Source organism: Macrobrachium nipponense, chromosome 5 (assembly GCF_015104395.2).
Source record: "Macrobrachium nipponense isolate FS-2020 chromosome 5, ASM1510439v2, whole genome shotgun sequence".
NCBI classification, from domain to species: Eukaryota; Metazoa; Arthropoda; class Malacostraca; order Decapoda; family Palaemonidae; genus Macrobrachium; species Macrobrachium nipponense.
Genome location: NC_061107.1, coordinates 145,063,818 through 145,080,920, shown reverse-complemented (window position 1 = coordinate 145,080,920; position 17,103 = coordinate 145,063,818). Strand labels below are relative to the sequence as shown.

Sequence of the window (17,103 nt, the reverse complement as noted above, 5' to 3'; positions counted from 1 at the left end):
ATGAACTAAACTAAATCACCCCTATAACACGTATCCAGTATAAGACAGTAACATAAAAATAACAAATTATTTTAATTTCATCTTACTTGTTTCAGCTTCAAAATCACGAAACTTGTCAAACACTGATCGCGCAACTCTTCGCCTCTTTCTGAAGGTATAAGCAATGTCCTCTGGTCCTTCAACTAACACCTCTTGCTTCTGAGGAATAGGGGCTCGAACTTCTTCCTCTTCCTGAAAGTAGGTAGTATGTAAATTCTATTAATACTATTACAGCATGCTTCTTTAAATTTATTTCAAAGTAAAATTCTAAGTTTTTACAAGAAAACAAGTTTATATTGACCTATAATCAAGAGCAGCTTCTGTGTGGAACGCATCCAGGCACATGAAGTAGAGCATTTCAATGAAAGGCCCCAATGCATGTGCACAGCAAATTCCCTAGTTCATGAAATGAATCCATTTTCTTTTGACTCTACCAGTCTTTATCTGAAGAGAGAGAGGGAATGGGAGTACAGCACTATAAATTATGACTGAAAAAAATAAAAAAATAAAAAATAACAATTCGTTGAAAATTGTATTTTTCCTAACTATACAAATCTGGGGTCCTTTTACAATAGGAATGTACCTTGCGGCAGCTGGAACCAGTCGTAAGCTTCGAACAAGGGAGTTCAGTAATTAACTGTTTGTCCGACGGTCAGCGCACCGCGCGACTGGGAGGTGAAGATTCACTTTGCTTAAGGCCCAGGAAAACACAGAGTGAGGGGTGGCATGAGGTGGGACTATATGTAAAGGACCTCAGGTTTGTATAGTTAGGAAAAATACAATTTTTGACAAATTGTTATTCCGATACGTAATACAAACCATCGGTCCTTTAACAATAGGAAGACTCACTTCTTGGTGGGTGGAATCCGAGTCAATGAACAGACTGGTGTTCGTCCAACCTGGTTCCCACCCTGGTCGTAAGAAAGAGGGAGGGATCCTAGCCTCTGCCCAATGATCGGGGTATGTACCGCAGGATCAATGGTCAGACCTCTAGACCCAAGTAATAAGAGGGAGGCCAGTGTACCTCTTAAAACTAGTAAACAAGAACTCGTTCCTATTGCAGGAGGCAATATGTAGTCATGGGTTTGTCTCTTGCTGGCTTCCACTTACACCCCCTTGTTGGGGAAAGTGGAAGCTCGGTTGAGTAGCTTACCTGCATCGGTCTCCTGATCCAGCGCAGGGACGACCGCGTCCCTCTGCCCGCAGGTAGAGGGGGAGAAAAAGATGGGGAAGAGAAGCCTGTCACACTCTCATTCACTCATCCATTCATGCAGTCACACAAGGATGCGATGCTGTTCTGTCCGCTTGGGTGCTGTTTAAGCTACACAACTTGTTGAGCAGCCACCACAGGTCCCAAGAAAAAGTGTCCAAGGACCCGTGGGCTATATCCCGAAGGTATACGGAGGTAAAGGTGGTCTGGTTGGTCCAGACCCCAGCCTTCAGGACCTGCGCCACGGAGAAGTTCTTGAGGAACGCAAGGGAAGGACCAATGAATCTGACTTCTTGGGCTCTCGGAAAAAGGGTACGGATGTCGTCGCTACCATCAGCTTCGTACGCCCTCCTGATCACCTCCCGCAGCCAGAAAGAAAGTGTTCTTGGATACTTCTTTCTTGGTCACCCCGGTGCTAACGAAGAGGCGTCGACACTCAGGCCTGAGGTGCCGAGTTCTCTTTAGATAGCGCCGTAGCGCCCTAACAGGACAAAGCAGCATCTCATCCGCATCGTTGTCGGTGAAGTCCAGTAGGGAGGGGATCGTGAATGACTCGAACCTGTCGTGAGGGACCGAAGGGTTCTGAGTCTTCACTACGAAGTTCGGGACGAAATCGAGCGTCACAGATCCCTACCCCCTGGTATGCTTGACGTCGAAGGAAAAGCCATGAAGTTCCCCTACTCTCTTCGCCAATGCCAGGGCCAGCAAGAAGAGGGTCTTGAGGGTCAGATCCCTGTCTGACGACTCTCTGAGTGGCTCAAAGGGACTTCGAGTCAGACTCCTAAGGACGAGAGTCACATCCCACCCCGGGGACCTGAGTTCCCTGGGTGGGCAAGACCTCTCGAAGCTCTTCATTAGCGAGTTCGAGATATCCACTCCCCTCAGTTTCAGGACTAGGACTAGGGCCAGGGTGGCCCTGTATCCTTTGACTGTGGCGATGGAGAGGAGCTTCTCTCGGCGAAGGAATACGAGGAAATCTGCTACCTCCTGAAGAGTGGCTCTGAGAGGAGATACACCCCGTCTACGGCACCAACCACAGAAGACGGCCCACTTTCCCTGGTACACAGTTGCAGAGGACTGTCTGATGTACCCAGCCATCTCTGTTGCTGCTCGGCAAGAAAAGCCTCTTGCTCGCAAGAGATGGTGGATACCAGCCAGGCGTGAAGATGAAGGGACTGGACTGACTGGTGATACCGTTCCACGTGTGGCTGGACGAGAAGGTTGTGCCAAGGGGGAATCTCTCTCGGTGCTCCTGCAAGAAGAGCCAGCAGGTCTGGATACCAAATGGCCTGAGGCCATTTGGGAGCCACCAGGATCATCCTGAGATTCGGGATGACCAGCACTCGGCTTATCACCTTGCGAATCAGACAGAACGAGGGAAAGGCGTAAACGAAGAGGTTGTCCCATCGGTGTTGAAGAGCGTCCTCTACAGCTGCCCATGGGTCTGGCACAGCCGAGTAGGAAACCTGAAGTTTCCTGTTGTGCCGGGTGGCGAACATATCTACGATTGGACGCCCCCACAGGTTGAAGAGCCTTTCCGCCACGTCTGGGTGTAGGGACCATTCGGTCCCTATCACCTGATCCCGACGGCTGAGCTTGTCTGCTACCACATTCCTATTGCCTGGAATGTAGCGGGCTGACAGCTCTAGCGAGTGAGCCACAGCCCACTCGTGCACCTGCAACGTCAACTGGTACAACAGGAGGGATACTAGGCCCCCCTTTTGTTGACGTATGCCACTACTGTGGTGTTGTCGCACATCAACACCACCGAGTGTCCCATCAGACGGTCCTGGAACTCTTGGAGAGCGAGGAATGCTGCCTTGAGCTCCAGGACGTTAATGTGAAGGTGCTTGTCGTGATGATCCCACGCTCCTGCAGTCAGCAACTCCTCCAGGTGTGCGCCCCATCCCTCGGTTGACACGTCTGAAAACAGCAACATCTCCGAGGGGGGGGGGGGGGGGGGGAGTGCGGAGAGGCACTCCTCTTCCGAGGTTCCTGTCGTTCAGCCACCAGGCTAGGTCCTGCCTCACCTCCTCCGTGAGGGACATGGGGAAGTACGGCGGGTCTCTTGCCTGTGACCAACTCTCCTTTAGCCTCCACTGGAGAGACTGCAGGTGAAGACACCCGTGAGGGTCTAACTTCTCGAGTGAAGACAGGTGGCCGATCACGACTTGCCACAGCTGAGCTGGCTGTTCCTGCTGAGACAGGAACTAGTAGGCTGCCTGCCTCCCTGAATCTACTGATCCGCGAGTCTGCGGGGAAGACTCGCCCTGCTACCGTATCGATTAGCATACCTAGGTACTTCATCCTCTGCTTGGGCTCAAGATCTGACTTCTTGAAGTTTAGCACGATCCCCAGATTGCGGCAGAACTCGAGGAGTCGATCCCTGTCCCGTAGCATCTGCGAGCGGGAGCTCGCCAGGACTAACCAGTTGTCGAGATACCTCAAAAGACGTATCCCTGACGAGTGGGCCCAAGCAAACACCAGAGTGAACACTCGCGTGAACACCTGTGGGGCGGTTGAGAGACTGAAGCAAAGTGCCCTGAATTGGTACACCGTCCCGTCGAGGATGAAACGGAGGTACTTCCTGGAGGACTGATGAACGGGTATCTCCAAATACGCGTCCTTCAAGTCCACCAAAAGCATGAAGTCGTTCTCCCTGATGGAGTCGAGCACGGAGTGTGCCGTCTCCATCATGAACTGAGACTGGCGAACGAATTGGTTCAGGGGAGAGAGAGATCTATCACCGGGCGCAGCCCGCCCCCCCCCCCCCACCCCCCCCCCCCCCCCCCCGAAGACTTCTCCACCAGGAAAAGACAGCTGTAGAAGCTCGGTGACTGATCCCTGACGATCTCTACAGCTCCTTTGCTCAGCATGGCTTCTAATTTCTGCCGAAGTGCTACGTCCTTGGATGTTCCGGGTACGTAGGTCTGAAGGTGGACCGGGTTGGAGGTGAGGGGTGGCCAAGACTCGAAGGGTAGTAGATACCCCTCCCGAAGGACGTCTACTATCCAGGTCTCTGCTCCAAAGCACTGCCATGTTGCCCAATGGCTCGCCAGGCAACCCCCCCCACTTCCGGCAGCAGGTGAGGGTGAACGCCGACCCTAGCGTTTCCCACCTCTCTTCAGCTTCTTCTTCCCAGCTCCCCCTTGTGAGAAGGAGGGCAGGGAGGAGGGCTGGGAGGAGGGCTGGGAGGAGGGCTGGTTACGGTCGCTCCTAGAAGAAGTAGAAGGCAGAGTCTTTCCCCTGGGCCTCGATGATGCGATCGTCTTGGCCGCAGAGGAAGCGCTAACCAAGCTCTTAGGCTTGGCTGCAGTAGCTCGAGGCTGCCCAGATGCCTTCGAGACTGCCTGGTGTACTAGTCGGTAACTGTCATCAGTGCATCGTCGCTCCATCGCAGCATCCACCATCTCTCCGGGGAAGAGAGAGGAGGAATTCTGCGCCGGTCCGTTGCGAAGACCCAGAAATGCCTCACGCCCAGCCGCCCTGGTCACTCGGGTGAAGGCTGCGTCCCTACGCCGAAGAACCAGTTTGGCCCACAGGTTTGCTGTCTGGTGGGCTAGGTAGGAGGTGGCTCTACCTCCAGACTGGCACAGTCTCCTGAAAGCCAGGTCACCTTCAGGAGTGATATTTCCCGAAGTGGCCGCGACCTTAGACACCGTGAGGGACCACAGGTCTAACCAGGTGACTGCTTGGAATGCTGCCATGGCGGTTGATTCCAAGGCGAGTGCCTCTTGCTGCAAGAACCATAAGAGACACCCCCGGAGTTAGCCTAGCTAGCTCCAGGTTAACCTGTTTGGGCGGCAGAGGGTCCTCCGATGGCACATAGAATCTCCACTGTCGCAGTAGAGGCGGGGGAAGTAGCTTGGAAGACCTGCCAGACCGTAGCGAACCCTCCTGTCCGGAGACGAGAGAGTCCACCTGGCCCAGCACCGAGTCAGCCAGAGCCAATCGCGGCAGACCCACCGTCGTCTTGGGTTCCTTCTTAGGACCCCAGAACGACTCAAGTCGGGGGCTGGTGCGAGAGCGGCGAACCCGGGCGGCGGTGTTACGACCCTCCTCGGAACGCTAGGAAACTGCACCTGCACTGCAGCTGAAGGGGTCACCGTAGTAATATGCTGCGTATAAACCAGGTGAGGAGGGGCAGCATACCCTAGGGTCGACACGGTGGTGGTGGTTACCGGACCGTGCGTGACCAGAGCAGAGCCACTCGCCAGGTGATGCAACAGCCCCCAACACTCGGTGTCCCCTGGAGACCCAACGAGCACCACACCTGGCCGAGGTCGTCACCCATGGCAGTCGCACTGAGGAGGCAAAAGTCAGGTTAGTAGGAGGAGTTCCCCCTTGCCCTGGGGGGGGGACAAGTCCCAACCCAAGCGAACGGAAGACCCCGAGTACAATTGGATGTCGGGGTACCTCGCCCCCTCCTCCACGCTTGACGGGTCAGGCGAAGAGGAGCGAGAAACCCCTCCCGAAGGGGAAGGAGTCATATGCGGGAGCTGAGATGGAGGGAGGAAAGAAGACGACGTGTCCGTGACCAGGGGAGTAGCCGGAGAACTTTCCGATGACTCCCTGGCAGGCTTACGTCGTTTCCTCCTCCCCTCAAAGCGCGCCCACTGCTCCTCTGACCACAAAACACAAAAATCACAGGGCTCGGCGCGAGAGCATTCGTGCCCCCGACACCGAGCACACAATTCATGAGGGTCAACCTCCAAGAAGGAGCGGAAGGCCCCACAATTACGGCCCTCCACACCATGGCAAGTCCTGCGGCTCTTGAGGGTCGTGGGGAACTCTCCAGCTCACGAGAATCCATTGTAATGATAATAAAATACAAAAGCACAAGTACTTACAGTTTTTAAACATCTAACTTACCTGGTAGTTATATATATAGCATAAGTCCCTGTGACGTCACGGCAGAATTTCAAAACTCGCGGCAATCGCTGATTGGGTAGTCAGGTGTACCACCTGTGCGCCCTCTACCCAGGTACCTGGAACCATTCCAACTATTCCTTCAGATCTTCCCTGCCGCCGTTTCGGTGAACATCGTGGATTTTCACTCGCTTTGGCCCGTGTTTTTCGCAATTGGTTTGGTGAAGTACACTTTGGCTTTGGCTTTCGCTTGTTTTGGGATTTGTTTTTTGGATTTTCTTGGTACCGTTTAGATTTTGTTGGTTCGACCCTTGCTTTTCTTGATCTCTCTTTGACTTTTCCAATATGTCTGACTCTTCAAGTGTTAGAAGGTGTGTGAGGGGATGTAAGACCCGGCTTCCTAAAGCCGCCTTAGATCCTCACTCCATTTGTGTGAAATGTAGAGGTAAAGTTTGCGAGTTGGATAATAGATGTGATGAATGTGTTGATTTGGATAATAATGAGTGGATGAATTATGATCGTTATGTACGTAAACTTGAAAGAGACAGGATCAGAAGGAGTAAAAGTAGTATGTCTCGTTCTTTTAGGGATAGTTCTGTTCCCCGTGTTAACGAGCCTATTGATCCTTCCCCTGTAGAAGTAATTCCTGATCCCACTCTTGATAATCCTAGTGATCCGACTCTTACAGATATGTTGGTAGTAATTCAAGCTCTGGGCGAGAATGTAGAATCTCTCACAGAGGACAGAGCAAAATTGTGGTCAGATGAGGGAAATGAAAAGTGCAAGTGCTAGTGCTAAAATCAGTGCAGTGGAGGGTGCGGCTGCTCGGACCTGTTGTGCTCCTAGTCCTAGACCTCTTCCAAGCTCAACAACCCCTGTGAGAAGGAATGTCGACAGACGAAGGGAGGCGAGAGGCTTTAGCTCCCGAGCAGCCGTCCCCTTGAGCGTACCTGTTGACGCTTCCCAGGACGCTCACCCTCGCCATTGGAAAGGCGAGGTAAGTGTATGCTCTTCTTCATTGGACGAAGCAGCTCCCAAACGGGACTGGCGTCTTAAGTCAAGACCTCTCAAGAGGAAATTTTCCACGACCGAACAGCCTCGTGAGATGACACCTCAGGCTCCAGGTTGCAGTCATTGGAGCAGTCAGGAGCGATTCTCTTCCGACTCCGAAGGGAGTTCTCCTGCCAAGAGTAGTAAGATGTCGCACAGGTGGCCATCTACTTTGGTAGGAGACAAAGGGAGGTTGTACGATGTCAGTTTCCCTACCAAAAGCAGTAAGATGTCGCACAGGCAGCCATCTGCTTCGGTAGGAGGCAGAAAGACATCGGACGCTGTTGGTCCCTCTGTCGAAAGCAGTAAGATGTCGCACAGGCGGCCATCTGCTTCGGTAAGGGGCAAACAGATGTCTGTACATGCTCCTCCTCCTCCTTCAGGTTGGTATTTGTCTCCGGATGGTTCATTGATTGCCGTGGAGAGAGTGTCTGAGGTTGTTGCTGCTTCTCCTGTCCGGTCTCAGCATGGGGCTCTGGATCTAAATGTAATTCAGGATATGCAGCACAAACTATCTTCCCTCATGAAGGTCTGGCTTCCTGTAAGCAAGAAGAAAATAGTTTGCCATGACGCCGAAGAGGATCATGGCGCTGAGCGTCAAGAACTTGAGCGTCAAGAACATAAACACCATGACGTCGGAGGTCAAAGAGCAGAGCGTCAAGAACATATACGTCATGACGCCAAGCGTCAAGAGCTTAGACCCCATCAGATCAGGCATTGAGAAGTTGCAAGTCAGGACGCCGAGCGTCAGGCTCTTGGGAGTCATGACGCCGAGCGTCGAGAGCTTAAACATCGTAGCTTCGGACGTCAAGAGGTTGGATGTCGTGACATCGGGCATCAAGACAGCGAGACATCGCTACTTCCATTCGAGTACAGTCGGAAGAAAGGGAAGTCGATATCCCCCTTTCTCCTGTGATTCCCTTAGACGAAGAGGATTCGAAGGAACAACATGCTTCATCAGATTTGAAAAGACTTATGAAGGTCTTTAATGAAATTTTCCCAGAGAGCTTTATTCCAGCTGCGCCTCATTCCCCTCCTTCAGAGTTTACGCTTGGAAAATCTTCTAACAGCGTTTTCCCCGGTCAAGTTGGGTTCTAGGTCGAGCGTATGGTATGAGACGGGAGAAGCTCTTTGCCTGGGAATTCCTGCTTCGGCACAAGGTGACTTCTCGAGTTTGGTGGATGCATCTCCTCGAACAGCTATGAGCAGAACTAAAGTGTTTTGGTCGACTTCAGAATTAGACCACCTCGTCAAAGGAGTGTTCAGAGCTTTCGAGGTTTTTAACTTTCTAGATCGGACCCTGGGAGCCTTGGGGAAAAAGGTGGAGTCTTTTAAGGGCAATGACACGCAAGAGCCTGTTCATATCATGTCATGCATGGACAAGGCGTTGAGAGACAGGGCTAATGAACTGGCAGCACTCTTCGCTGCGGGGGTCCTGAAGAAAAGGGCTTAATTTTGTTCTTTTTTGGCTAACGGAGTTACACCAGTACAGAAGTCAGAGCTCCTTTATGCCCCTCTTTCTTCGCTCCTATTTCCACAAGACTTAGTTAAAGAAGTCTCGTCAGCATTAGCCCAAAAGGCCACTAAAGATTTAGTATCTAAAACAGCAAGAAAGGTACTACCTGCTGGTTTTTCAGCGCATAAGGCGAAGGAAGAGAATCCAAAACAACAGGTTTCTCAGCCCTTTTGGGAAACTACCTCTGGTAGACGCAGTTTCAGACCGTCAGGAAAGAGGTCTCAAAGAAGAGGCTCAAGGCAAAGACGAATCAGGGTTTGACAAAGTTCGTCTCCAGACAGCAGTAGGAGCCAGACTTTCCAACTTCTGGCAAACTTGGGAGAAAAGAGGAGCAGATCTTTGGTCCATTCAGCTGCTAAAGGAGGGGTACAAAATCCCGTTTCTAGAGCAACCTCCTTTAGCAGTATCTCCAATAGATCTCTCGGCCAGGTAGAGAGAGGAATCAAAAGTTCAAGCGATTCAACAGCAAATGTCGCTCTTGTTGGAAAAGGAGGCAATAGAGAAGGTGTGGGATTTAGAGTCGCCAGGCTTCTACAATCGTTTATTCCTGGTGCCCAAGAACTCGGGAGGATGGAGGCCACTGCTGGACGTGAGTGCACTCAATGTCTTCGTACAGAAGACAAAATTTACGATGGAAACTACGAAATCAGTCCTGGCAGCAGTCAGAAAGGAGGACTGGATGGTCTCATTAGATCTACAAGATGCGTATTTCCACATCCCCATCCACCCAAGCTTCAAAAAATACCCGAGGTTCGTGTACAAAGAGGAGGTATTCCAGTTGCGAGCTCTTTGTTTCGGGCTAAGCACCCCGCCTCAAATTTTCACGAAATTGATGTCCAATGTCGCAGGAATCCTGCATTCGAGAGGTATCAGAGCCTCTCTGTACAGTGGTCCCCCCGTATTCGCGGGGGATGCGTACCAGACCCCCCCGTGAATAGTTAGAACCCGCGAATGTTTGGAACCCCTATAAAAATGCTAAAAACAGCCTATTTTGTTAGTTAAAACTCAAGAAAAACCCACTAAAAATTTTCCTACATGGTTTTTCTGGGCTCAGCTCGTGTCGCTGCGCGAAATATCCTTTAAATCTATTATTTCTAGGGTAAATGTACTAACACATACCAGAGAATAAATAAAATAAAGAAAAAGGTCAGTATAACTGACTCGCTCACCCTGCAGGAGGGTGTCGGTATGAACACTAGGCGAGTGGAGACCACTACCACGAGCCAAATGCCAATAGAAATCTCCCACTACAAAATCCCTCCAAGAGGGGAGCCGACCCACAGAGTGAGCAGCTCGTACTACTACTACTCCATCCCCATGCTGCCGACTGCTGCGCCTCTGGTGGCCATCCTTTCAAGTTTAGCGCACACGAGTCGGTTGTGATATTTTTCCTCTCTGTGTTTTTTTGTGCCCTTTCATTGGATTTTCTATTATGGAGCGTGCAGCTATCGCAGCAGCTAAGTTAAGTACTCAGTATTTTACGGTTAGTGGGTTTTTTCCGGCCCTGAGACAGTATTTGCCGTTTTTTAGGTATAAATACGATCTCGGGGTCGGAAGCATGGCAGCATGGTTTCTGCCTCGTGATGGGTTCGTTCTTGGTCCTCCCCATACCTAGAACATCCCCTTATTTATCTTCGCTCTATATGATTATCCGCTTTACTTAGGGTACGGTCTACTCAGGTTTGTCATGCATGCATGTATTTTACCTTACGTAGGCTTCTTCTATCCAGACCCTAGTCCAGGTTCTTAGTATCGGCCTCTGACTAGCTTTGAGTGGTAGACTTGCCTTCGGGTTGTTCCGTACACTCCTGGGTTTTTTTCTCCTGCTATTTTGTTTTCTTTCTTTCATTTATTTATTTATACTGTGTATTTTATTATTGTTAGGTTAGTTAGGCGTCTGGCTTAGCCTAGGTCCTGGCTCTTTGAGCCTATACTACCGCTCATCAGTTGGTTTGCTTCCCTATAGCATCTCTCTGATCAGTTGGTTTGGCCCAGTGGGCTTATTTGCCACCGCTTTTCAGTTCAGTATGCTTCCCGATAGCATTTCCCTGATCAGTGGTTGTCCTAGGCTTAGTTGTCGTATTTGGTCTTACCGCCTCGTGGTCACTTCGTGATCACGGGCCAGCCAGATTCGCCTGTCTCCAGTCATTCTTCCCCCCCCTCCCGCTCTTCCATAGAGTCCGGGCGGGGGTGGGTCGGTCTGCCCATGCTCGCTCCTCTACCCGAGCCTGCCTCCCTCTCTCCCCTCAGGCGGGGGGGCTAGGGAGTCGGGACGACCCTGACTGGTCTCGACCTCTCCGGCTTCTCGGTCCGGCCGGTCTTGGCGGTACGGATGTGGGGGGTACTGGCCTTGCCCACCCTCCGCGCTACCTTGTCGCTCCGGGCTAGCTTGAGCCTGTATGTCTTCTCGCTCTTTCCCATCTTACTAGGGCTCCTTCCTGATCGGAGTCCTGGTATCCAGCGGAAAGTTGTTATAAGTTGTTAGTCACAGTAGGGTGGACCGGAGCATACAGTGGGTCTCTACTAACCTTACCGTTTTGCTGAGTTACTACACTCCGCTACGCACTGGACTTAGTCCGGTTTGCTTGTGTGTTAGGTTTAAGTTATCTTTAAGTTTATCTTAAGAACCTTAAACCATCCCCCCTCCCTTACATATCTTACCGGATCTCTCCGGGATTATAGCCTATTCAGGCGATGCAGGGAGGGGTTATGCCCAAATTTTTTCCGAGCTCCGGCATGCATCGGAGTTCTTCCCGTCCTTTAGACTGTAAGTGATGTTTTTTAAGATACTCATGTGTCTCCCCACTTACAGGCCACCAACTGTGAGCATCCGGGATGTTCCGCCACACTTCAGGACCCCTTGTGGACACAAGAAGTTTGCCGGTCCCATGCTCCATGCGCGACTCCGCTGCGGGGACATCCAGAGTCTGGTACCATGAGACGTGCCTACCTATGTTACGATCTGGTTTTGGGAGCCAGCTTTTGGAAGGGGTAAGTTTTCCATCTCCAGTAGCTGCTCCGCTTCTTTTTTAGCGCTTAAGTTTTCATCATTTATTAACTTAAGGCAATTAATTTAAGTTATACTTTAAGTTTTAGTTTTAAGTGATTCTTAAATCTAAACTACGCCCTCTCTTCCAGGCTCCGGTCGGTAAGGAGATCCGCACCTTGGCTACCCTGCGGGCCTGGTCGGCGGTTTTTTGGGTAAAAACGCCGCCAAGGGACAGCCCTACATCCTAGAGAAGCGGTTGGCATTACTAATCTTCCCCGGAGGCAAGGCGACAGGATACGTCGACCCGGTAGAAGCGGATCCGACTATCGCCTTCATCCAACAACAGCTGGCTACCTCATTAACTGATCAGGACCAGGATATCTCTACGGATGTCGCGACCCTAGATATTAATGTTGAACCTATGGTAGGTATAGACGACCTGTTGGTCGAGGTAGGTACGGTGGACACCCAAGGGTCACCCTTGGGCGTAACTGTTTCTTCTACTCCTGCAACCTCTCCATCCTTCCAAGGCTTTACGGGTGACGAAATATATTCTCCTCCTGGTGCTTCGGTTAGACCTAAGGTCAAGTCTAAGGTGATGACCTTGACTAAGACGTCGTCGTCGTCTAAGAAGACGGACTTTCGGCTTCATCCTCCTCCCGTAAGTCTCCGGCTGGAATCCCGGAGCATCCAGGTCTAAAGCTTCTAGCTCCGGCTCTAAGTCCTCGAGGAGTAAATCCTCCAGAGAGAGATCTCGCACTCCGGCAGAATCACCAGTTCCGCTACCTTTGGTTCCGATTCAGAGCCTCCCCTCCACCTCCGCAGCAGCTCCGGCTTTGGACTCCAATGCTGGCCTGTTGCAACAGGTGGGTGACCTGGTTGGGTCCTTAAAGAGTAGCATGGAGCAAATGATCTCTCGTCTGTCGGACAGGATTACTTCCCAGGACTCCATTATAGCCGGGCTGAGAGAAGCTCCTCTAGCCTCTCCTCCACTGTCCAACACGAGTGGATCCCAACTTCCTCCGTATGAACTCACTACCTCAGTTCTCTATGAACAATCCGTGGAGAGTAGCGTCATACGCCCCCTTCCAGGATGGTCTCATCTCTATACCGGAATTTGGGACTCGAAGAATAGAGGACTTCGAGTTCTTCCCGGAAGACCTCCAGCCTCCGTTCATAGGCTACGCAAGGCTTACGCCTTCGGCTATGTTGCGGGACGATAAGGTACTAAAGGAGACACAGTCCTCTAACTTCAACGAGACCTAAGGCTCAGGAGAAATGGCTGCAAGGTGTATTTAGAAGGACATGGATTGTTCTAACACCAAAGAGACAAAGCCATTTAAGAGTCCCTCCCTTTACCATTTTTACAATGGATGAGAGTACCCCGCTCCCGTTCCTAACCAAGATCGCGAGGTCGACCATCCCAGCGGCCCAGAAGGGGAACCTATACCGCAGTTGAAGGAAGCGGATCCCACATCTCCGTTGCTCCCCTCAGTTGGAGAATTGTGGGAAGACTTGCCGAATACTTTCTCATCTGGCAAACTCAAACCGGACTGTGCTATGGAGCAGTTTGGTGAAAAGCTACCCAGGCTCCCAGATAGCCTTATTCAGGCTGAATTTGATGCAAAATCGCGTCTAGCCAGATCCATCAATTCTATGGCTATGTCTGAGGTAGCTACCATGGCTTATGGATCTGAACCGATTTTTAAGCTCATGACCAAAGCCCTGACTCAAACGGTACAGTCAGATATGTTTGAGTTTGCCACTGCTCGACGAATTGTAGGAAGCATGTCCTACAAGAGGCAACCATTCGGCATGAACCGAATAGGTTACTCTCGTATAGCATCTGGGGAGCAGATCTCTTCCCAGAAGCTATGGTTAAGGAGGTCCAGTCAGAGGCTACCAGGTTAAACCAGAGCCTTAAGGATCGTTGGGGCCTTTCGGCTAAGAGGAGGCAGACCTGACTCCTAAGGGTAACAAAGGGACAAAAGAAACCCAGGGGCGTTTCCAACCTTACCAGAAGAAGCAACTACGCTTTCCTCAACAAGTTCCAACAGTACCGTTAGTGCAGACAGCCCAACCCTCCACTTCTAAAGGTCAATCACAGCCAATTTATGTGATATCCCCTCAGCCTCAGCCCTCCACCTCTTACGCCATCTCTCCAGCTTACAATCAAGCCTTCGAGAGTCAAGCTTCTCAGAAGTATGACCGCTCGGGTAAGGGAGGTAGAGGTAAGCGTTCCTTTCGTGGGAGAGGATCGGGAGGCCCCTTTAACAGGGGAAAGCACTTCAGAGGAGGTCGAGGCGGTTACCAGAATGAATGAATGATTGTTAGTTCTCTGGCATCCTGACATCGAAGGTCATTGACGCCGATATCGTTTATTATAAATAAAGAATAAAATTATATGCAATTAAAACCATAAAAGCAAATATCATTGTAAAAGTTAAATAGCTTTCAGAAGACCTGCTTCTGAAATAAATCTAAAAATGCCACTTGCATTGTATGACACATCATGTCCAAGAATCTTGGCAAGGATGAACCTTGCCATCCTCACCTCGAGCCTCAAACAGATATCTATTTCTTTCCGTGCTATAAGTGGGGCATTCAGTCAACAAATGCTTCACGGTCAAGGGTATCAAACAGTCGTCACAATATGGTTGGTGTTGGCCAGCTAGCAAAAACTCATGTGTCATCCGAGTGTGACCAATTCGGAGACGACAAAGAGTAGTCTCCCACTTTCGGGGCATCACGTTATATTTCCAAGGGGATATAACATTTGTTATTTCTCTCATCTTATTATCGGCTAAGCTTTCCCAATGCTTTTGCCAATTATTACAAATAAAATTCTTAATTGTAGGTAAAAAATCATTACATGGAATGGGATACCTTCTTGGTAGCAACTCAGCTGCAGCATTCTTTGCCAGTGAATCTGCCTCCTCATTTCCACACACACCTACGTGTGCCGGAACCCAACAAAATCGAACAGTTATGCCTTTCAGACCAATAATAAAAAGCCACTCTAAAATCTTTAAAACCAAAAAAGGGTTACTAGAATTAAAACTTCTAAAGCTTGAAGGACACTTCTTGCATCACTAAAAATGGTAAAATTGCCCTCATCTTTTAATGCTATTTTCTCAATAGCGGTTAATATGCCATATAGTTCTGCAGTAAATATGGAAGATACTAGAGGAAGTGCACCTCTACAATTAAAAGAACCACTATATACTCCAAATCCAACGCCAGCATCAGATTTGGAGCCATCTGTAAATATAAAAGTAGATTCCTTATGTTCTTCGACATGTTCACGAAAGAGAGACCTGGCTTCTAATTCAGTCATGTTCTTTTTTATACCAATAAAATATTTACAAAAAGATATATCTGGTAATTTCCATGGAGGGGTTGCTGATATCTTGAATGGAAGAACTCTATTTCTTGCTATATCAAGACCGTTTATTAATTGTTTTACCCGAAAACCATAAGGTTGAGGAGATTTTGGGTGTAACTCAAAATATCTAAATGCCTTACAAAGTTTGCAGTCTGACAAGCTAAAGAATTGGGAAGTCTTTGCAACCTAAACCAATACCGAATAATAGAAGACTTTCGGTAAAGGTCTCAAAGTTAATTCTCCAGCGTCGAAACAAGGAGACTTGGAATAGGCGAAGTTCTAAACGCTCCTGTAGACAGTCCTAATACCAGCATGGTGTATAGAATCTAATACCTTTAATCTGCTTGGGGTGGCTGAGGAGTATATTTCACACCCATAACTAATTTTAGAAAAAATTAAGGCCTTGTATATTTTAAAATAGTTTTGCGGTCTGCCCCCCACCAATGATGTAGTGACAATACTTTTTATTTTTAAAAGATTCAGAGCCTCAAGACACTTAACTTTTAACACCTTTAAGTGAGGAACCCATGTCAACCTGCAATCAAATATCAAACCTAAAAAATCTAGCTTCATTTACACATGGGATCCGTTGGCCTTTGATGTATATATCCGGGTCAGGATGTACTCCCGAATACGACAGAAATGGACAACAGTAGTTTGTTTGTCGAAAACTTAAATCCATTCATCTCAGCCCACTGAATAATTTTGTCAATTGAGAGTTGAGTTTTCTCTCAACCATCGACATTCTAGATCCAGCAAATGATATGGAGAGAATCATCTACAAATAATGGTTGAGAGAATATCTTGGGGAATGACAGAGGATATCCCATTAATGGCTAGTGCAAATAGTGTTACACTTAGCACACTACCCTGGGGAACTCCTTCTTCCTGACATCTCCCTTCTCCTCTCCGATAGAGTTTCCCCCACTCTGACTTGAAAAAATCTATGTGAAACAAATGATTGAATGAACAATGGTAACTCTCCTCGTAACCCCAATTCATGAATTGTTTTAAGTATACCATATCTCCATGCAGTATCATATGCCTTCTCAAGATCAAAAAAGACTGTTACATGGTGCTGTTTGGAAGCAAGGCTTCACAAATAGAGGATTCCAGTCGCATCAACACATCAGTCGTTGAATGCATTTTTCTAAATCCACACTGGATAGGTGATAAAATACCCTTCTTTTCCAGGTACCATACCAGTCTTACATTGACCATCTTCTCCATGATCTTACATAAACAAGATGTCAATGCAATTGGTCGATAGTTTGCAGCTAAAAACTTATCCTTATTTCCAGGTTTTAAAAAGGCTAAATAATGGCTAGTTCCCAAACACTTGGATAACTATGATCATCCCAGATTCTGTAATAATGCTTAAAATAAACAACTTGGTATTAACAGGTACATGTTAATCATTGCAATATGGAATTTCATCGGGTCCAGGGGCTGTATCATTACAATGTAGCAAGTGCGGAGTCAAATTCTCTTTCAGTAAAAAAAGGAGAGTTGTATGACTCTTCCCTTCCTGTTGCAAAATTTAAAATTTCTTTTCTTTCATTGCTCCTAAACTAGGTGACCAGGAGCTGCTGGTCACACTTGCGTGATCATTTGAGAAATGATCCGCCAGGGCATTGCTAACGTCAGTTTGCTCCAGTCACATACTGATCATTCACCTTCAACACTGGTGGTGGGTTGGGGGTGAATTTGCCTGCTATCTTTTTCACTTTCCTCCACACAGAAGATGGTGGTGTTCTACTGTTAATGGAGGAAACAAAAGACACCCAAGACTGGCGCCTAGCTTCTTTCATGGCACGACGGAACTGTGCTCTACATTTCTTGTATGTAATTAAATTCTCCTCAGTACGGCGTCTGCGCAATCGGGTTAAAGACCTTCTTGTGGCTCTGTGCAGGGCAGTTAGTTCTGAAGACCACCAGGGGACTGGTCGTCGTTTGAATAACCCTGTTGTTTTGGGAATTGAATTGACTCCTGCTGTATGAAGGGTTCCATTCAGCATGTCTATGGCATCATCAATATTTTTCAA

At 49.0% G+C, this 17,103-nt stretch overlaps 1 protein-coding gene across 1 annotated transcript in view; it reads right to left on the bottom strand.

Moving 5' to 3' along the window:
- LOC135215709 (UBX domain-containing protein 7-like) overlaps nt 1-17,103 on the bottom strand; it is a 250,423-nt gene that overhangs the window by 67,369 nt on the left and 165,951 nt on the right. The window contains exon 3 of the mRNA XM_064250667.1: nt 87-231. Coding sequence (XP_064106737.1) covers nt 87-231 — 145 coding nt within the window. The remainder of the gene's footprint in view (nt 1-86; nt 232-17,103) is intronic.